Here is a 22,970-nt window from a genome sequence, read left to right on the forward strand (position 1 = left end):
GAGCAGTTCTTCACACTAATTAATATCCCTCTTCTGTATGGCAGTTAACACAATGACAAAGAATCATTGCAATGCAACCACTCAAATACTACATTACAACATGAAATAGATATTACAAGTAAGATTAAAGCATGCAGCAACTCACAAGCATTCAACAGAATTAAAGTGACCTTAACTGATTGGAAAATCTGACTCTCAAGAGCAGAATTTGAATGATTCAGCTGAACCAACAGATCTAACTTCAGTAAGATTGCACACATCTAACTGATAGCTAAATTTGGCCTTATGTATTTAAAGTTTATCTTAATCTAGCAGTAACTTTTAATGTCTTCGAATTTGTACATTTTCCATCCAACACTTACAATAATTCTTAGCAATGCTGGATGTGATATTCAAAAGAACTCATCATTATTTTAACTTCTTTAACTAGATGATCATAATGGTCCCTTCTGACCTTAAAGTCTATGAGTCTATGAGTCTATTATTTTAACTACTTCCCACAAAATCAGTGAATTTTACAACATTGACTCCAATGGGAGAATCTTGGTCCAACTCTGAGTTCTTTTGAAAAATCCCATCCATTGGGTTTTATATGTATTTAATTTAATATAATGAAGGGTTCAAACCTCAGTCACGGACCAACAAGGTGTATTAGAAGCTAAAAGTTAGACAGTGAGGATATATCTACACTGCACCCTTAGCTCAAGATAAACTATGCAATCTGAGCTATGCAAATTGCATAGATTATTTCAAGTGTATTTCAAAATAGCTTATTTTGTAATTTATACAAACCGCTATTCCGAAATGTCACTTAATCCTCGTGGAACAAGCTTTATGGGGACGTCAGAATAGTGCGCTCCTTATTTCAAAAGATATTTCAAATATCTGGGAAGAGCAGGAGCGGGGGTGCAGAAGATTTGGGTTATGGGTACAGGAGGGGGCAGAGGGTTGGGGAAGAGGGGAGCTGTGGTGCCAGACACAAGCCCTGTCTGGGAAGTGCTTTCCTAGGCAGCTCCCGGCCAGCAGCCCAGCAGGTTCTTTAGCTAGGCTCCCTGCCTTCCTTGCCACCTCACACCTCTCAAGCTGCCACGTGCTACTTTGAATGCTGTGAACATAGAGGGACGGGGAGAGATGTAGTTCGTGTGCTGCCTGTCCTGCAAACAGGAGGCTCCCATTGGCCTGTTTCCAGCCAATAGGAACTGTGAGATTGTGCTGGGGGCAGGGGCAGCATGTAAAGCCTTCCCTCTCTCCCCCAGCCCCACAGGGTTCAAAGAAACACATGACCATCACAGTGGCTTCTCTGAGAAGCTTGTGGGAGTAGGACAGGCTGGGCTGTGTTTTGCTCACCCCTACTCTAGATGTTCCTAAACCTCTGACAGCTGGAACTGGATGACAGGGAACAGAGCACTCCATAAATTTCCCTGGTTTTGTACACTTCCTTCAAAGAACTGGCAGTGACCACTATCAGAAGACCAGATACCGGGCTAGATGGACAACTGGTGAGCTCTTATGGTTGTTCTTATGCATTTACTTATGAAAGTTTAGTCCCAATCCAGCAAACTGCTGAAACATGGATTCAACTTTCAGTTGGATTAGAATTGGAAAAAGTATGGGCTAAATTTAAGCAAATACTTACATGTTTTCTAAATCAGAAGTTTTGAGATATTAGATGGGTAATGAGTAGAATTTGGTGTACCTACTCACCACCAACAGTTACTTGTGCACTAGTAAAGAAAACCTATGCCAGAGACAGTGGAGCTGGGAAAGAAACAAGGGAAATCAGAGGAATAAATAAGCTGAATGAACAGCCTGATATACATTATAGAATAAAAAATGTTATTGTCTAAAAATGATCTGAAAAGTCCAATAACAGGATGTGATTGACCGCTGCATTGCATTGATTTTACACTGGCAGCATGCCAATTAAATCAATTAACAGTCACACCCCTCTAAATCTGGTGTGACAGAATGGCAAAACATGCCCAGTGCCACTAAACTCTTCAAGATAGCTTGTGTGAGTGCCCTGTCCACTGCTCACTTTTTCCTGGTACAGTTATTTAACATGCCAATGAGGAACACACTGCTGATATTGTCTGTTGAACAATGGCAGTTCCAGATATTCCCTGGTAGTCACGAGAATGCAAAGGACTGAACCACGCTCGCAATGTGAACTTTGTTTTTGGCTATAATCATACATTTCTGTAAATGGCTTCTCTCCTGCAACCTGAGACCCTTTGGTTTTACACTATGTTCAAATGCAAGTCCCTCAGATTACACACAGGAGCTTTGCATATGCTTATTTATAGCCCAGCAGATGGGTTTGATCTCATAAACAAACCACTCCCTGTTACCAAGTTACAGATACCTTCTAATTTTTTTCCTTTCCTAGTGAATACCCTCTGTCCTAGCTCTGCCTATCTTCTAATCTGAATCCAGTGCAGTTAAAATGATTGTCTCCAATTTTCCACCACTCCAGTCATAGTTAAGGGGCTTTAACATAGATGAAGCTGAAATAAATACCCATCTCAAGACTCCCCTTTTTCCTGGTTGCAATAGTATAAAGGAGGCATTAGTACAAATGTGAAACAGGCACATTGGCTTATGGAGCTACACCAATTCATACAAGTTGAGGATCTGACCCACTTTGATCTGTTAAACCCAACATGCAAGGTTAAATACCCAGGAAATGCATACATTAAAAAGCTGACTATTTTACCATAAAGGAGAAGAGCTACTGTTTCCAAGAGACATACGGTGCTATAGCAACACAGTTTTTGATTAAAGATTGACTAGCAAGACCTAAAGAAAAGACAGATGTTTAGTTTGGAAAAAAGAAGATTAAGGGGGGACATGATAGTGGTTTTCAAATATCTAAAAGGGTGTCACAAGGAGGAAGGAGAAAATTTGTTCCTCTTGGTTTCTGAGGACAGGACAAGGAGTAATGGGCTTAAAGTGCAGCAAGGGAGGTTTAGATTGGACATTAGGAAAAAATTCCTGTCAGGGTGGTCAAATATTGGAATAAATTGCCAAGGGAGGTGGTGGAATCTCCCCCTCTGGAGATATTTAAGAACAGATTAGATAGACATCTGTCAGGGATGGTGTAGACGGAGCTTGGTCCTGCCTTGAGGGCGGGGGTTGGACTCGATGACCTCTCGAGGTCCCTTCCAGTCCTATGATTCTATGATTCTATGATCCTGTATTTTTCACACCTGAGGTTCAGGTTGCAAGCTCACTGCCTTGACTTTGATTGTAACCTGGCTAAGGACAAAGAAACCATTCACAGCTCATTCCACTTACATCTGTGTAACTTTATATTAGGTTAACCTTTATATTAGGGTTTTGCTTGGCCCTATTTATTTAGTGGGAAAACTGCAGGACTTCACACAAGGCCCACTGTAAGTCTGCAGAGCAGCATATGTGCAAGTTGTATAGATTCTTTTCACACTGCTAGATTATTTAAAGCATGAAGAGTCATGCACTCTGTTTATTTTGTTTTTTAATTTACAGTCAAATTTATGCAGGTCACCACAAAATTATCTGTGCACCTCAGATACAGTAGGTTTTTATATGCACCTGAACTATTTCCTAAACAGCAATGCTTGATGCAATTCAATATCATGTTGTAATTATTTGCCAAAGGATGGTGTGAAGACCAGGACTTTAACAAAGTTCAAAAAAGAACTTGATAAATTCTTTATGGAGAATAGGTTCATCAATAGCTATTAGCCAGGATGGATAGCAATTGTGTCCCTAGCCTCTGTTTGTCACTAGGGATGTTAATGTATACTTGTTTACATGGTTAACCGATAAACCCAAGCTTATTGGTTAAACAACACAGTTATATGCCCAACCCCCGTTCCCTGCCCATTGCCTCTGTATCTTTGTTACCTATATGGGGCCAAATTTTAGTTTCATGGATAACGTAATGACACTGACTGGCCAAGTGCCAGCTCATGCAAAGGTCCCTATATCTCAGTTGGACACTAACAGATACATAGTGATAATCTGTCTAGCTTGCTTGTAAATTGACATTGATAAAACAGGAAATAGAATTATAAGAGTTTAGTGTTTAGATTCTGTTGAATACTTGAGAAATGCTGCATAATAAAATGGTTACTTAATTCTCATAACTGTTATTCTTTGAGATGTATTACTCATGCCCATTCCATTTAGATTTGCATACACTGCATGCACGATTGTTGGAAGGTTGTCCCCTAATGGTATCTGTTGGGTCAGCTGTGCAGCACCCCTGGAGTGGTGCCTACAGGCCAGCATATATAGATCCCTGATGACCTTTTGCTCCCTCAGTTCCTTCTTGCTGGAATGCTCAGAGAAAGGGGAGGTGGGCAGGATTTGGAATGGACATGAGCAACACATCTCAAAGAACAATAGTTACGAGAGGTAGGTAACCGTTTTTTCTTCTTCGAGCGATTGCTCATGTCCATTCCATTTCAATGATTACCAAGCTGAGTCAATGGAGGAGGGGTCAGAGATTATGTGGTTATGGACTGAAACACTGCCCTACCGAAGGCTGTTTCATCCCTATTCTGTTGGAAGACTGTGTAGATGAAAGTATAAAAGGAGGGCCAACTGGATGCCCTACATATGCATTGGAGAGGCACTTGTACCAGGAAAACAGATGATAACCTTAGGGCTCTGATGGAATGAGCCATCAGTGCTGGGACTGGGGCTATTGTGAGGTCACAGCACATCCTAACGCAGGATGTGACCCATGCTGAGATGTGACTGGGGGACCTTTCATTCTTTTTGCTATCAAGATGAAAAGCTGTGGGGACTTATGAAATGGTTTTGTACACTCTAAATAAAATGCCACAGTGTGCCTGACATCTAAAGAATGAAGGGTGCATTCAAAATGTCCTGCCTTATGTGAAACTGGGACACTGCCTTAGGGAGAAGCACAGGATGTGGGTGTACCTTTTCTTTGAAGACAGCGTAAGGGGGCTCCAATGTTAGCGCTTAGAGTTCATATGCCCTTCTGGCTGAGGTGATAGCCACTGAAAAGGCCACCTTCCAGGCAAGGTGGAGTAACGAACATGTCACATAGACTCCAACAGTGGAGCCATTAGCCTGGTGAGAAACAAGCAGAAATCCCAGCGGGCACAGGGGTTCTCTCAACTTAGGGCACAACCTCTCCAATCCCTTAAGGAAGTGGTTTACCAATGCATTAGCAAATACAGATCTCCCCTCTATCCCTGAGTAAAAGGCAGAAGCGGCAGCCAGGCAAACCTTGACTGAGGATCCCTGCCATTTTAAGTTGAAACCATTTTCACTTGGCCTGATCTGCAGCCTGAGTACAGAGGTTCCTGCTTCCGAGTAACACTTCCTGGACTTAGTCAGAACTTGGTGTTAGGCAGCTGAACATAGTTTTGAGTATGAGAGATCTGGAAACAGAAGGAGAGCTATGGGCATGTCGGTTGATAGGTCCAGCAAGGTGGACCAGTGCTGGCCGGGCCAGCCCGGTGCTTTAAGGATTAGTGATGCTTTGTCCTGCTGCACCTTGAGGAAGACATTGTGGATCAGAGGGAATGGAGGGAATAACAAAGCAGGTGGGATTCCCACGACATCTGGAATGCATCCCCTAGGAAGCTGTGATTCAGGAAGAAGCAGAACTGGTGACATTTCCTGTTACCCCACAACACAAACAGGTTTAGGTGAAGAAATCACCTATTGCGGAAAATGCTCTGGGTTACAGTCACTCTGAGGAACTACTTGTGCCCACTGAAGGAGCAGCTGCAGCAATCTGTTAGCACATTCTTTATTACCATTAAGTAAGATGCCTCCAGGTGGATGGAATGGGTCATTCAGAAGTCCCACACCAGGGCATCCCAGAACAGGGGAAAGTACAAGTACCATTCTCTCCGTATATAACATTGCTGTGGAGTTGTCTGTCAGGACTGACACATACTCTGCATGTGGGCTTGGAATGTCTGGCAGCCAGATGGACCGCCCTAAATTCCTTGATAACAATATGGAGCAATAGTTCTACTCAGGACTACATACTTTGTGTCCTAATGTCACCCCGGTACGCACCCCAACACAGGGCCAAGGTGTCCGTGACCAACTGCATGGAGAGCTGTGGTTGGGCAGACAGCTTCCCCATTGTACTTGACTGACTCTCACAACCACCAATTGAGGAAGTCCAGGATGTGAAGTGACACCATGTGTGCAGTCCTGGGTAGGCTTGTACACTCACGCCAGCCATGCCTGTAGGGGGTGGAGACACAGTCTGGCATGCTGGACCATGTATGTGCATGCCACCATGTGCCTACTACCATGAGCCCTAGGAGTCTCATACAGTTTCTGGCCATTGTAGTGGAGAATAAGCAAAGGCACTCAATTATGCCCTTTAAGGCTTAGAAGCCGGGCTTGGGGAGGGACACTTTGGCCTCCATCATATACAGGAGGGAGCCTATAAACTCTATTCTCTGTGTGGGCAAAAGAGTAGATTTGGTCTCATTTAGCATAAGTGCCAGTATGATAAATGTAGCTCACGCGAGGGCTATATGCACCTCCATCTATTCCCATGACTTGGCCTTGATAAGCCAGTTGTACAGGTATGACAGCTTGACATTTTCAGAAGGTAGCTACAACCACCATGAGGTTCATAAAAACCTGACGGGCCACTGAGAGCCCAAATAGGAGAACCATAAACTGGGCCTATCAGGGGCCAACTGTGATTCATAGAAATTGTCTGTGGGACAGGGAAATCAAAATATGAAAGTACACATCCTTCAAGTCGAGGGCAATTACACGCCTTCCAAAGGAGGAGACCCATCAATACTAGACAGGCTATGAATGGTTCTTACAGCTGGATACTTCCCACATCTGGATTGAGGAACCGTCAACAAAAGGAGTAAAAACGTATTATTGTTCTTTACTCCTTCTAAAGATGAGTCATGCAAGTGAACTCATCCCATCTGCTGAGTTTGCACGTCATATCACTTAATGGTGGAGGGAGGAATAAAAACCTCGAACAAATACATTTCGATATCTCTATGCAGCTTGAACCCTCTGGGTCAGCATGTGTTTCTAGGCATGAGCAAGAGATTTTGGGCTGCTTGTTTATAGAAGCCTATATTATTTTGAAAACCTAAGACTGCAACTCATTCATGTATTTCTGTGTGTGTTTGCTTTAACCTTGTAAATGGCCCTCTAATTTCCTTTTCCTATGTAATAAATCTTCATATGGTTTACCATAGGATTGGCTACAGGCATTGCCTTTGGTGTGATACCTGAAGTGCAACTGACCAGGGGTAGGTGACTGGTCCTTTGGGATTAGGAGTAACCCAAGTCACCTTGCTGTTTCAGGCCAATTCCACAAACCAAATACATCGGGAAGGGTTGGAATTTAACTTCATTTATAAGTTTAATTCTTATGCAAATGAAATGTCCTAATGACTCAACCAACCAATGGAGGTGTTAATTGTTCTTATCAGCCTCTTGTAACCATTTGAACAATGTCTATTTTTTCCCCTTCTCCTTTTCTCTTTTCTTTCCTCCTCCCTGCCCCTTCCCTTATTTATTCTTGGATCTGGACTTCTAATACTCCAGTCATCTGAAGAAGTGGGTTGTGCCCACGAAAGCTCATTATATCATCTACATGTTTTGTTAGTCTTTAAGATGCTACTAGATTATTCATTGTTTTTTAAAACCTTCAGAGGAGTTGCTGAGTTAGTCTATAAGGGTACTTCTAGACTGCGAGGATCTATCAAAAAAAGATACGCAAAATGTGCTCCACGTTTTGCGTATCTTTTTCTGATACTTTTGTTGGAAGAGACTTTTCCGAAATTTGGCCCGTCTAGACTGGGCCAAATTTCGGAAAAAAGCCTCTTTCAAAAGCCCCCTTCTTTCTCGTGGAATGAGGAATACAGAGGCTGAAAAAAAGCAGAAGAGCAAACGCGACAGAGTTAGCCGTACCCTAACAGGAAAAACTTAAACAAAAAAACAACAAATAGTCTAGTAGCACTTTGAAGACTAACAAAACATGTGGATGGTATCATGAGCTTTTGTGGGCACAACCCACTTCTTCAGATGACCAGATTGTTGGATGTCCAGATCCAATAATAAATAAGGGAAAAGGGTGGGGAGCGGAGAAGGAAAAAAATGTGAAGGGGAGGAACACACTTACTGGCTTATCTCCTCACTGGCTTTTTTTGTTCCGCCCCTTCAATATTTTTTTCCTTCTCCCTCCTTCCATTGTTTTTTAAGTTTTTTTCTGACTACTACTATGATTCTTGGTGTATGAGACCATTTCTCACCCGGGTGCGAGACACATTGGAGTACCCAAGGGGATCGTCTGTGACTCTGTGTTAAAATGCTGTTAAAGTGCCTAAGGAGTTGCTACTTTGTGCAACTGGTTGGTGAAATCTATGTGTTAGAATTTACAACCAGTTTGGTGTTTGTAACTTGTTAACAGTCTGACCTGCACTTGGCCCAGAGGACCAGAATTTCTCTAACATATGAAAAGCTATTGTACAGATGCCTTTGGACTGAACTAGGAAACACATTTAGTTGGAATTTTATTGCCCTAATATTCAATATTTTATCATATTTTGTCATCTTCTTTTTGGGAAGCGGGCTCTGGCTGGGCACCAGTTAGCTGAGATGGCTTATGGGTAGTGGAGCAGTGGGGTTGGGGCAGGCTTACTCCTGCACTGGCTTTGCACCACTCCAGAAGGCAGCTGGCATGTATAGCAGTGGCTCCATGGCACCATGTGCTTCCCCTCATCTTCGGGCACTGAGCCCACAGCTTCTACTGGCCACATTTCCCCATTACTGACCAATGGGAGCTGTAGAAGCGGTTTGTGGAGGCAAGGACAGCATGTGGAGACCCCCTGCTCTGCCCTTCTCAGGGGCTGCAGGGACATGCTGGCCACTCCCAGGAGCAGCAATTATCACAGGGATAATGACTCCAGCCACGACAGTTTAGGCATTTTAGAATTCACTACTCAAAGAATTAAATTTAAGTGTAAGAGAGAAATGAAAATTCTGAAATGCACAGCCCAGTCAGAAACTCAGAATAACCCACTTTGCAAGCAGTAACAGAAGTAACAACAACAACAACCCACGTATGTGTTGGATGGAGAGATGACAGTGAAGGACAGTGTGGGCTCGTCTACACTGGCCCCTTTTCCGAAAGGGGCATGTTAATTTCACAGGTCGTAATAGGGAAATCCGCGGGGGATTTAAATATTCCCCGCGGCATTTAAATAAAAATGTCCGCCACTTTAGAAAAGCCGGAAAAGAGCGTCTACACTGGCCCCGATCCTCCGGAAAAAAAGCCCTTTTCCGGAGGATCTCTTATTCCTACTTTGACACTGGTGCCCCCCTTTTCTCCTTCCCACACCCTGCACAGCAGGCAGGAGGCTCCCAGGGGGACAGTTCCAGGGCGGAGGGCAGGAGCAGAATGGCTGTGGGTGGAGGGACAGCTGAAGTGCTGCTCTTGATAGCTTCCAGGCCAGACTGGTCGGGATCACCAGTCGGAGGCTCGGGATCTAATGGTAGATCCCGATCTACTTGCTGGTGGCCTAGATGGTACTGGGTCCTGCCGTGAGGGTAGGGGATTGGACCCGATGATCTCTTGAGGTCCCTTCCAGTTCTAGTGTGCTATGATTCTATATTTTTCTACTGCTTTAATGAAAAAAATAAAATAGCATTCTCATATCTGTCAACCAAAGGATTTGCAGCCTAAAGAAAAGAGCATTGACTTATGTTTCAATGGCACAACCTTTATGAATACACTTTTATCAAAATTGGCTTGAATGGGAGCTCTGTGTGAGAAAAGACTTAGGAACTGGGGCCCAATGCAAGAGACACCTGTATTGCAGACTGATTGGCTTAGTTGCAGAAATAAGATTTTTTATTTGGTCTAATAAATGATGCTTCTGCATCTTCAGTACATCAGCCTAGAATACATTAGTGAAATCACTGATTTTATTGAGAGTTCCTGGCATTCATAGGCTTGTTATTGTTACCTTTCCCCTGGAATGGTTTCCTCACAGATATAAGCAATCATTAACTTATGTGTTAGCCTTTCGATCCTCTCTTTTTGACATTTATCTCTGTTTTGGAACACGGTGGAGCTTTATCTGGGAACTTGGCAGAGACAGAATGGGACTTAGAATAGTTGGTGCCAGTTTCATTAGTTGTGTATGTCATTTCAAATAAAAGATGTTTATAAGTAAACTGTTGGCACCCGGATACCTCACAAAATGCACAATATGCATCGGGATAGCCATGTAGCAATATGATAATACAATCAATTGATTTGATTGCCAGTAAGCCAGGCAGCAGAATATGTCCCATTCCATCTCATTCCATCCCATTCCATTCCATTCCAAACTTATGCCTGCCTAATGCCTTATCAATAAATTGGTTTTCAGTATCACTCATCTCCTCACAGGCAACCGTAATTCTTCCCAAAGTACTATCATCTGCCATTAAAAAAAGTAGTTGGATAAAACAATGCAATACCTTGTTGCACACCTTCCTTAAATGGAGTATGGAGAGTTATACCCTTTGTTTGTGGGCTTTTAGCTAATTTACAGTCTTTGTGACAGTATTCCTGTCTACATCTACCTGACAGAACTTTTCAGGTATGAATAATGTTATCAGATGCCACATTAAATCCTAACACATCCACTGAGTTTATTATACTATTAAAAAAGGGCCACTCAAATTACTTAACTTTTGTACATTTTAATTGACTGGACAACCTATAGGGAATGGCTCCTTTACCTTCGAACCTATACTAAATTGTTAAGTCTGCAATATAATACTGTTTACAGTTTTGAAAATCTAGACACCAGAAAGATGCCAATGAATTGGAAGGAGTTCATCAAAAATCAACAAAATAATCATTGGCTTTGATTTATGAAGAAAGTTTAAAATACCTAAATAGATACAAGCTTGGCTAAATGACGACTAATGGGAATTAAACAAACATCTACATGAATCTGAAAGGTCTAAACACCAACGCACTGATTATCAACTGGAGTTAACCATCATAGCTCCATTGGTTTCACAGGTGTTAAGACAGTTTAAACTAGCACAAGGGTAGGGTGCTTTTTGGCAGTTACTCATTTTGGGTTCAACCCAGGTGCTAGGAATCAGGAGATTCATGACGAGTTTCCTAGAAGGAACAGATGATGTGAGCAAGCCCAGTTCTCCCTTTTTAAAAATCATTAGGGATAATGTGTTAAAAATATTTTTCTTCTTTTTTGAACATTTTTTCCTGCCTCATGGGCTCCAAATTTGTAACAAGGGTAAAAAAAAAAAAACTGATTTCATTGGGCCTCATGGGAGACATTCCTTTCCTCTTCCTGGGATTTTAATGTATAAAATTTCATTTGTGAACACAGTTTTCCAATTGTCAGAAGAATGTTCCATGGTATGTTACTGTTAATGAACAAAACTTAATGGATTGTCTAAAATAGGAAAAACAAAGCAAAACAAGAAAAATTCCTGATCTAGCGAAAATGCAGAATTTATTTTATTGACTGGAACCCTGCAGAAATCCCCAGTGTCATCCATACTCTTTTATAGAATGTTAAAGAGAAAACATCAGCTTCATCCCTCAGGGCATGAGGGCTATTTCTTCAGGGTGCTATGTAGTTGATGTTATGATTTTACCATTCATATTTCTGTGTATATGAATTCAATAGACATCTATATATGAATTCAATAGACATAAATAGACATTTGTGATTCATGCAGTATAAACACCTAATTGAAGACTCCTGAAAAGCTGTCTTTGGAAAAATCCTTGAATTTTGTTTTCTGTTCTCTAGTAAGTTCATTTCAACTATAACTGAGTTAGGATCCAGCAGCAATGTCTGCTAGTTGAGAGGAGTCTTCTGAACTGTATATGACACCTGAATAACTCCAGTTCACAACATGTTTTTTTCCAATTTCATACTACTCTAGCAATGACATAAATCACCTCATTGGATAAAATTCACCCATTGGCAAAAGGCCTCCTGCATACACTACAAAATCTTCACAGTAACCTTGCATGAGGTGGGACTAAGGATGTAGGTGGAACAGCCGTGTAAGGGGGGGGGGTCTCTGAATGCATCCTACTGAGATATGGGTTTTGCACTAGCTATGAACTGACTGATGAGCAGGAGAGTAGAGATGTTAAATTGTGAGTAACTGACTAATCGAATAGTTGATGCATTATTGATGGGGACTGACCCCTGGCTCTATGCAGCGCTTTCATCATTGAAGTGTAGCAACAGCTCTGTTGCTACACTTCAAAGGTGAAGGCGCCCTATCGACTAATTGAATAGTTGATGAAAAATGCTGATAGAGGCAAGGGGTAGGGAAGCAACTAGTTGACTAGCTGTCGACTATCCAATAACCATTTGCTTATCAGATAGTCAACTAGTCCTTCACATCCCTACAGGAGAGCATTAGGAACAGGAAGGTGTAAGTGTCACCAGATCCAGGCTTACATGGAAACTGCCTGTGCAATCAAGACACTGAGTGATAGCAATCATTACTGGCTCTTCTTTCTGCTGGAGTTGTGCGTGAAGGTCTGCAGTGATTCTCTCCTGGAACACTGGGGTCTCCAGGTTAAGTCTTGAGATTTCTTAAGGGTAGAGGACATAAATTACTTTGTGTAGGATGCAAGAATTACATTCTGAACATCAAGTACATATTCACTATTCTCAGACTTTGTATTAGTTAATAGCTGAAAAGTGTTTTGAAAATGAAATTTGTAATAATAGTATTACTGTTTAAGGCATATTATAATTATATTAACATGGAAAACTAAGGGGCTGCACTCTCTTCTCGCTACGCTTGCCTACCCCCTTCTCTCTGGCTGTTTTCGCTTTGCTGAGAGAACTGTTGATGCTGATGACAGTATAATGTCATTCTGTCACCGAGCAGGAACATTCTGTCATCTGGCAGGAATAATTTTTTTATACAGAGAGAGACATTATATACATTTTAGTCTACCTTAAATACTTTAAGTGCTGATTTTTATTCCTCTAGCTCTGTATATATAAATAAAATATTTGTGCCATTTAGAACACTATATTATTGCTTACTTGTCCTCTTGTATAATTCTTCCATAGAATGATGTAGCATTAAACTAAATTAAGTCATCTTAAATAGCTAACACTATCACTATACCTAATGCATTAAATATTCATCCAGGAATTGAATATCACATGCTGCATGTTTTTTTTCTGCAGAATTAACAAAGACATAATTGTACTTGACAGAGGAAGCAATATGAAGGAGAAAGTCATCATTTAATGTACCCTTGAAATGTGTTCATCTATATTTTGACCAGAATTAAAAATTAGTCAAACTGCACACATCTTAGTGGCTAAGAACTGGTCTAGAAGTTCAGTGATCTGAGTTCCAAGCCTAGTTCTGTCTTTAACCACCTATGTGACCTTTACTAAGTTACTTCATCTCTCTGTGCTTCCATTTCCTCTTCTGCCCTAGTTATGTCAGCTCTTCAGTGAGGATGGGCTTTTACCATGAGTTTGTACATTGCCTAGCATATGAGTTTCAGATCTTAGTTGGGGCCTCTATAATTTACAGACTAAAGAACAGAGCATCTGTCTTATATGTGGTGTTTCAAAATAGAATTGCACTAAACTGCTAAATGGCAATAGCTAGGCAAATAACTTATTCAAAATTAATTATCAATATGTTCACTTAAATATTTAAACCAAAAGAGACCCTGAAAGCCTACAAAACTATTCTGCAAATTTGACAGAGCTAATCTATGTAATATTGTGTTCCCTTGTTGTTACCCTTGACTTCTTTTCTCCATGCCCTGTTCCTCTCCCATCTTGTCTCTCCTTATGCCAAAATCTTGCAAAAAGCTCCATCTGGATGAACCCTTGCACTTGGAAATCTCTGCATGATCAGGGTCTTAGAACCATAAACTCTTTGATGTGGGTCTGTCCTGTACTATCTATCTGTGCCGTTTCCAAAACAATGGAATGGAATAATGGCCACAGTCTCTAAAGAGTTACTGTAAATATAATCAATAACAGCAGTATTAAATAATAAACACTTACCTTTACAAACAAAACACTTAATATGAAAATGTTTGTTCTGAACTCTCAAAACTTCCCCTTTGCATGGGCTTCCACAGTTATTGCAGAGAATTGCTGTAGCTGATGGTTTCTCCAGGTGGCTATGGACAGCCTGTGGTTGAGAAACTGTAAAGAAAGGCAAGTTGTATAAGAACATGCAGTAGATTAAAAATGTTTGGTGAACAAATTACATCAAATAATGGTCATATTAGAGCAACAAATAATGAAAATGGACATTTCAGTCAAAACATGCCATGAACATGAAATCTAGGCCCAAATGGTCTCACTTTTCAGGAGTTGGCCAGCTCTCCTGATGTGGTCTTTGAAAACTTTATTTTAACTGAATTCCCTTTACAGTTGTATGCCAGTGTAAACACTCAGTTCATAAATTTAAGCTTCACTGCCGATATTCACTTCCATTTAGGTTACCACTTCAATAATGCAATAGAATTATACATGGCTTATGAATTTCTCAGTCAACTTGAACAAAACCTTTTGGGCTTTAGGCCGTATAAAGAGAATTCCACAAAAATGGTGTGGGGAGCGGGGCGGGTGGAGGAGGGGTTATTTAATTTTTTTTCAGTCTGCATCACACTGTTCAATGAAAATTAAATATTTTGTCAAATTCCCCCCCAAAACCACCCTAAAAACAAAACATCAAAACAACCAGCCCTAGTTACAAATTATTTGCTGAAATTAATGTCTCACAGGATCTCACACATCTGATTCTGTCTCAGTCTTTTAGGAATTACTAAAGACTTTCCTATAGCTCGACTGATAAGTGCTTATAAGTGCAATCCTCACCATGCCTATACATATTAATTGTATATCCGCTACATGTGCCATCTCATAGCTAACCTTTTGGGTATCAACCTCCACAGCCCACTAAACACAACTCTTTGGGAAGCACTGACATAGATCTTCAGATAATCCTTCTTCCCTTTTGTTGCATGCACTGATGAGAATTGAAATAGCTTAAAATGTTTACATATAAAGCACCATTGTTAGCCTCAACAATACCATCCAATTGCTATGAATGGGCTCGGAGCTATTTTTCATGCCTACTGCAAACTCAGACAGATGTCTACATTAGGTGCACTTGCCTGTGCTCCCAGCTCCCATGTTAATCCCACCAACACCAATGTATTGTAAATAGCAAATCTCCAGCCAAGAGTCACAGAATGTTTTGGGAACTTTGAGGAAGGTTAAGCGCAATAACATAATTACAGATTTCTGGTATGGTACATGTTTGGAGACCTTGTTACTTACTTTGCTTAATCAGCAGACTCTTTCTTCTGTATGTGGCACTGAAGCACCATGACTGTTTCTGGCCAATAGTTTGCAAACTCAAGTTGAAATGGGGATGTGGGGGAGGAAAATCACAGTGCTTTACATCATTACTAGTAATGAGCTTGCAATGAGAAATTCATTGACAACTCTGGCAGAAAAATGAAACAGTTAAGGTATGTCTAGACTACATACCTCTGTCGTTTCACGAGGCATAAGGGATCAGTTGGCAAAGGCTTCTCCCGTGTGTAGACTGCCACGCTGTGCCGGATCAGCTGATCACCGGCACAGCGCGATGGCCATGTTTATTTTAATGAAGCGGGGATTATTTAAATCCCCACTTCATTGACTATGTCGGGTAGCCTAATCTAGACATACCCTTAGCTCTGCAATAACTTTGCTCGTCATAGTCACATAGAGGAATCCATATTTGTTGTATCACAAAATCTGCCAAAATAAAGACTGAGATAAAATTTTGAAAAGTGACTAAGTCTATAGCAGCCAAAATGCAGGTCTACACTCACTGGGAGATTGGTGCTGTGACAATTGGGAGGGGGGAGCGTTTATATAGCAACCACTGATCACTCTCTCATTGACTCTGGTACGCCATCAGAATAAGAAGTGTAAGGGACAGTTTTTCCCATCGATCCTCCCGCAGTGGAGATTTCACAGCAGTATGTGGACTCCAGCTACACTATTCACATTGCTAGAGTTATGTAGCTAGGTCGACATTGTCCCATAGTATAGACCTACCCTATGTCTCATGTAAAGTTGATGGGACTTAGCCAATTGAAACAATAGCAGAAATTTTTGGAAAGTAAGATACAACCATTAATGTTGGAACTGATGTAGAATACTAGGGTTAAAATACTTACTCTCATATAAATTAAAGGTTTTACCTCCAAAATATGGCACTCTCTGGTCCAGCAACATCCCTGGTGAGGCAGGATCATGAATGTCCTTGGACCAGAGAGCCCAGGAGCTTAAGGGCAGGAGGGCCAGCCAGGCTGGGCATCAAGGTCAGCAGCCTGGCTGGGGAAAGCACGGGACTAGGCTAGACCCCCAATAGCAGCCTCTAGCAGCCCTTGGGAGTATGGGGCTGAGGGCAAAGCCCCATGGCAGCACGAGGTTGGAGTCCCTGCAGCAACCCCCAGGAGCATGAGGTCAGGGCTGAAGCCCCGTGGTTTCTCCTAGCGGCACGAGCCTGAGGCTGAGGCTGTGCGGGGCTGGGGTCAGAGCCCTGTGGCTTCCCCTGGCTGTGCAGGGCTGGGACTGGGGCTGCACGGGGCCAGGACCGGAGCCCCAGCTGTGCAGGACCAAAGTGCTGTGGCAGGAGCAGGAGCCTATGCTGCTCAGAATTTGTTTTTCTACATTATGTGACTTTCAGCCAAAAGATATTTTTCTATTCCATTTAGTAAATAGTACATTGGACTTTCTAGTCCATAAGCACTTAATGTAAATATTATTTTAAATAAACTTAAATCTTCCTGCAATAACAACACATACACACACAAAAAATAATTCCCCACCCAATCTTTATTCTGTGTATGTTCCCGGTTAAAAATAATTGCTAGGTTAGCTTTATTTCTATTTGTGAAAGGGGATTGTGAGGCTCTTTATCCTGAGCATCATGCAAATGCCTATTGACATCAACAAGAAATGCAAGTATATGAAGGCATCACCGAGTCCATTTAGGGCTACCAAAATATTGGGCGAATTAAAAATTTGCTGCCATCTTGTGATTTAAAATGGAAATTGCACCTATTTGGTTGTTTATTTGAATTGGTATTCCAAAGCATTATATAAAATGTTGAACACAAAGTGGCTAATTCCTGATATTGTGCTAAAATACATATACTGTACTATTTTACATTTTAATATGGTAAGTAACAGTTGATGGACTGACTTATTAAGTCAATTAATTGTAACAGGCTTGCATCACAACACGCTACACTCATATTAGTTTTTCCACCTGGAAACAGATTAATACAGATAACTTATAGAAGGGAAAAAGGAGACTAAATTACATACTGACTGTCCCTCTTCTTACTTGGGATATTCAGCATATCGTTCTGAAGTTACTGTTTTTTCCCAAAGTGTTTCTAGATCAGCTTTAAAAGGTTTCCGTCTAATCTCAAAAGAAGAAAACGAAACTTAAAAATAAACCTATCACTAGTGTTATGACCAATAAATTAAATGTGAAAGGGAATTTGGTTGATTTCCTTTTAGAGGATTTAATAAAAGAAAATATTGCTAACTTACCCCATAATTTTTATTTATAACTATTTCAGGGCTAAAAGTTGGCTTCATGTATTTACTCTAACACTCTGATCCTCCAAATATTTGTGCATATATCTTTGTAGATAGCAGTTTTTCAGAGAAGAAGTACATTAATGCATGCAGATATTTCTTCTGCTTGGAAATCAGGAACATCTTTCTTAATAAATAGTATAGATATTTATTAAAAGGTCTGTTCATTTGGAATTGGCTGTAACTGCTGCTTGAGCGCTGGATGGCAATTTCATGTGTAGTGTTTGTCAAAAAGAAACAACTATGTAAAGACTGTTGTCAACTACACCTATGTTTATAGGTCCCACTCCTTTGGGACAGCAAGACTTTGGGACAGCAAGACCTACTGCAGGTTGTTTCCCTTGAATGTTCACGTTGATTCAGAAATGTGCATCAGGGACAAGTACTTTGCATAGCTCTCTGTAATACCTATCCTGTATTGTATCTGCAAATCAATACAGTGGCCTTTTTATTATATTAAGACAAAAAATTAACAAAACAAAAGACATGGGCATCACTCCATGTTTGAACTCCAATGAGTAGTTCTTATGACAAATACTACCACACACATACGGATACACGGAAAGTGACTCAATACTTGTAACTCAATAGGGATATAAGTAACTCAACAAACTCAATAGGGACAGTAGTCACCAAAATGCAAAATACATACATGAGAGATGGGAATGCCAGTCGGTTCATTAAACATTTGAAAGACAAATGTCTTAAGGTCCTAACCTAGAATGTGAGAGACTGCAGAGCAATTCCCAGCTCTGCCACAGACTTCCTCCATGACTTTGGGCAAGTCCCTTAGGTCCAGATTTTCAAAAGTTATTTAGGCGCCTCAAAAAAAATGGAAATTAAACATCTTACACTTTTGAAAACCCTGCTGGGTGTCTATCTGCATCTTTAGATATCAAATTACCTTCAAAAATCTAGCTCTTGGTCTGCCTTAGTTTCACATCTGTAAAATGAAGTACTTACACAGTATCTCCCTACCTCAAAATGAACTACACAGAAAAAAAACCCTTCATATGCAGTAAAGTTTCCAATTCTTTTCTATGACTAAAATACAGTAAGTGAATACATTATTCCAAAAGGATCCAGATTAGCAAGGATCCTTTGTACTATACAGATTAAATATTCATTATTATTAATTGCTATAGTATCTTTTCCCAAGCCACTAACTAAAGGCTTTGAAATCTCATTCTGTGCTGCCAAAGGATCAAAATCAAGGCATACATTTACAATGTTGTCTGGAATAGAACAGATTCTTAAAACTGTAAGACAGAAACATCACTACTACTGATTGCTGAGTACATTGCCTGGAAGATGGAGGGAGAAAGAGAGAGAGGTTACCTTGTACAATGCAAAATAGGCTAGCACAAACACATACAGTAAGGCCATGTCTATACTAGGAAACTGTTTCAGAACTACTAAATTCAACTTAATAACTCTCCATTTAACAAATTCAAACTAGTGCGCATTGAAATTAGTCTGAGGTAGGCTCTGTTAATGTGGATGCACTCCCTCAGACTTAGAACCCCAGGAAGCACTGGGGAGTAATTTGTTCAAAATAACGGCACCAGAGTGTCCACACTACCGTTATTTCAAAATAACTTTCGGAATTAGGGTTATTCCCCGAGAAATGAAGAGTTCAGATTTAGAATTCTGCGGCCTCTTATTTCAAAATAATGGGCTTGCTAGCATGGATGCTCCGCTTATAAATTCAACCGGGGGGGAGGTGTATTTTGAAATAAAGTCCTAGTGTAGACCACGGCTATGATACAGAACACAATGCGAAGTGCTCAGTGCCAAACAATGTGGCTGTGTCTACACTGGCCCCTTCTTCGGAAGAGGCATGCTAATTTCTAACTTTGGAATAGGGAAATCTGCGGGGGATTTAAATATCCCCCGCGGGATTTAAATAAACATGGCCGCCGCTTTTTTTCCGGCTTGGGGAAAAGCCGGAAAAGAGCGTCCAGACTGGTGCGATCCTCCGGAATAAAGCCCTTTTCTGGAGGATCTCTTATTCCTACTTTCAAAGTACTTCCCCAAGCCGGAAAAAAAGCGGCGGCCATGTTTATTTAAATCCCGCGGGGGATATTTAAATCCCCCGCGGATTTCCCTATTCCAAAGTTAGAAATTAGCATGCCTCTTCCGAAGAAGGGGCCAGTGTAGACACAGCCTGTCAGATCTGCCCATATTGTCTCATGCAAAATACACAACAAACTGCAAGGAGGATAGTGAAAGCAACCTGTTACATTTATGATTAAATGTCTTTAACAAACATAATTTTTAGTTAATATGACCCTCTGCTAATTTTCTTCAGATTTATTTTCTGTGGATTTATATCTTTTTACTGAGTTTGTACTGCATAATGATAAAGAACAGGACCCCCAATGTAAATGCATAAAGCACAACACTTTCTGTCAATAGGATTTAATACAAAATTTATTGACAACTAATATTTTAAAGAAAACCATGGAGTTTTAAAAATGTATCAGCATGAAACACAGTAACCTCGTGATGCCATCTACATGTTTTGTTAGTCTTTAAAGTGCTACCAGACTTTTTTAAAGTTTTTCCTGCTACAGACTAACTCGGCTACCCCTCTGAAGTTAATAGAGTGACAGTCAGGCTAATTTGTAACTCAGTATTTTTCCAATCAGTTAGCACAACTGAAAATAAAGCAGTTCTCATTTAACCATCCTTCTCCACTGTGCAACACTTACTTGCAAATAGTACATTCTGATGATGTACACTTATCAACAATTTAATCCCCCCAATGTGGAGTCGTCACACTGTACCTGTATCCTCTGGCATTCCAGAATCAATTCAGTCGGTGATACAAGAAATACTACCCGATATATCACCACTCCAAGTACCTATGATCTGCAAGGAGCCCAGTTAAAGATCTTGTTGAACAAGTGATTTTGAAAAGTATTTCAATAGACGAGTGAAACTGCAGCACTCTGCCACTGGAGCTCTTCCTGATATAAATGAGGCAAGGGTCATATGACACCTGAGCTCCCACACAAACAGGATTATAGCCAAGAACGTACTCCCTAGTAAAAATAGAACTCCTCACAGGCCTCAAAAATCACATTCATAGAACATCCATCACTTTTGAACAGTCAAAATATACATTGTCCTTAGCATTGTTACCCTTTTTTGACCCAAACAGCTAGCCAGTTAGGTCGAGAAATTGGTGACAGTCAACTATTTCTTTGATGCAGTTTTGTTTATTTACAAAGACTGTACAGACTCCCCTGTCTCTGAACACAGAAGGAATCAAAGGGCAGGAAACAACTTCTTTTGCTCTCAGCACCAAAACACATATTTTTCAGCTTTCATCCCTGGCCCATGCATCATGCTTTCAGCTGCTTATTCAGGCTGTCTGTGTTGACTTCCTGGTCCTCTGTAGTCTATCTTTTATCCACACATACACACACCTACCCACCCTGATCCAAAAAATATGCAGCAATGCTCCTCCATCCACACAGTCTAAAACGCCTCAGTGCATTCACGTAACTCTTTTGTCTCCAGGTGTGTCTACACTGCAGGGCTTAACTCGAAATAAGCTATGCAAATTGAGCTACGTCAATTGTGTATCTTATTTTGAAATAGTTATTTCAAAATAAGGAGCGTCTACACAGCACTTATTTCGAAATAGAGCACTTTTCCTCCGAATTCCCTTATTCCTCGTACAATGAGTTACAGGAGTTGAAGTAAGAAGTCCTCCAGTTTGACAGTATTTTGACACTATTTTGAAATAACTGCCTGCTGTGTAGACGCGGACTAAGTTATTTTGGAATAGCGCAAGTGATTTCAAAATAGTGTTGTAGTGCCTTCAGAGAGCAAGCTGTGATTAACGTATCCCTACAGCTAAGTTAACTGAAGGGTGCATAAGGGTTTAATTTGACTACTAACAAGGTTTCACTCAACTTGTAACAGCATTACGCAAACCATAGTACTGTGTTTATCCACTGTGTTCATCCTCTAGAGGAGAAAAAGAACAAGAAGGCTAATGAGCCCCTAGTAAAAAGAGAGGAGCAAAACACTTATACTAAACTTCTAATCAGTCTGATTTTGGGGTTGGTTGTGTTTGTGATCTTCATTACTACCAAGACAAAGAAGGGCTGTGGTTGTTGGCACCACTGCGAAACCTGCAAAACCTCTCTTCTATGTCATATCTACCTCTCCCAAACACATGCACAGCTACTTCCTAAAATTCAGTAGGAAAAATCCTAATGTATTCAGAGGGCAGAAGGCACAACTAGGTCTTAGAATCATAGAATACTAGGACTGGAATACTAGGACCTCGAGAGGTCATCGAGTCCAGTCCCCTGCCCTCATGGCAGGACAAAATATTGTCTAGATCATCCCTGATAGACATTGATCTAACCTGCTCTTAAATATCTCCAGAGATGGCGATTCCACAACCTCCCTGGGTAATTTATTCCAGTGTTTGACTACCCTGACAGTTAGGAACTTTTTCCTAATGTCCAACCTAAACCTCCCTTGCTGCAGTTTAAGCCCATTGCTTCTTGTTCTATCCCCAGAGGCCAAGATGAACAAGTTTTCTCCCTCCTCCTTATGACACCCTTTTAGATACCTGAAAATTGCTATCATGTCCCCCTTCAATCTTCTCTTTTCTAAACTAAACAAACCCAATTCTTTCAGCCTTCCTTCATAGGTCATGTTCTCTAGACCTTTAATCATTCTTGTTGCTCTTCTCTGGACCGCTCCAATTTCTCCACATCTTTCTTGAAATGCGGTGCCCAGAACTGGACACAATACTCCAACTGAGGCCTAACCAGTACAGAGAGACGGAAGAATGACTTCTTGTGTCTTGCTCACAACACACCCAGAATCATGTTTGCTTTCTTTGCAACAGCATCACACTGCTGACTCCTATTCAGCTTGTGGTCCACTATAACCCGTAGATCCCTTTCTGCCGTACTCCTTCCTAGAAAGTCGCTTCCCATTCTTCAAGCGGTACTCTGTGACATTCCTCTCCAGCAGACTTTTTGGGGAGCCACTTGGTTCAGTTCTATGTGTCAAAATGACAATATTGAGGTGTTTAGTTATTTTAAATCAACGGGAATTTGTCTGGAAAAATCTGAGGGCCAAATTCTGTCACCCCTACTCACGGTGACCGAGCCTGTAATGTAACTACAGGAGCTAAGTATGGGGCAGTTCATAGCTGGACTACCCAAGGAGCAGAGCCGGGAGCCAGATTTGACTCAGCAAATGACGTTCTTCCTGGGCTTCTGGAGATAGCAAATGAAGGAAGAAACACATTAT

At 41.0% G+C, this 22,970-nt stretch overlaps 1 protein-coding gene across 10 annotated transcripts in view; it reads right to left on the reverse strand.

Moving 5' to 3' along the window:
• ABLIM2 (actin binding LIM protein family member 2) overlaps positions 1–22,970 on the reverse strand; it is a 226,212-nt gene that overhangs the window by 144,902 nt on the left and 58,340 nt on the right. For 7 of the 10 annotated variants that reach the window (XR_012904395.1, XM_075930806.1, XM_014576101.3 and 4 more), the window contains exons 1-2: positions 20,471–20,669; positions 14,067–14,210 (exon numbers count right to left, since the gene is read on the reverse strand). Coding sequence is in view for 9 of the 10 variants with exons in the window: in XM_075930806.1 (XP_075786921.1) it covers positions 14,067–14,210; positions 20,471–20,486 (160 nt within the window). In the remaining variant the exon portion in view is untranslated. Of the gene's footprint in view, positions 1–14,066; positions 14,211–20,470; positions 20,671–22,970 lie in introns of those variants that run through there. The other 3 variants (XM_075930805.1, XM_075930803.1, XM_075930800.1) reach the window with 2 other exon arrangements.

The sequence above is a fragment of the Pelodiscus sinensis genome, chromosome 5 (assembly GCF_049634645.1).
Source record: "Pelodiscus sinensis isolate JC-2024 chromosome 5, ASM4963464v1, whole genome shotgun sequence".
NCBI classification, from domain to species: domain Eukaryota; kingdom Metazoa; phylum Chordata; order Testudines; family Trionychidae; genus Pelodiscus; species Pelodiscus sinensis.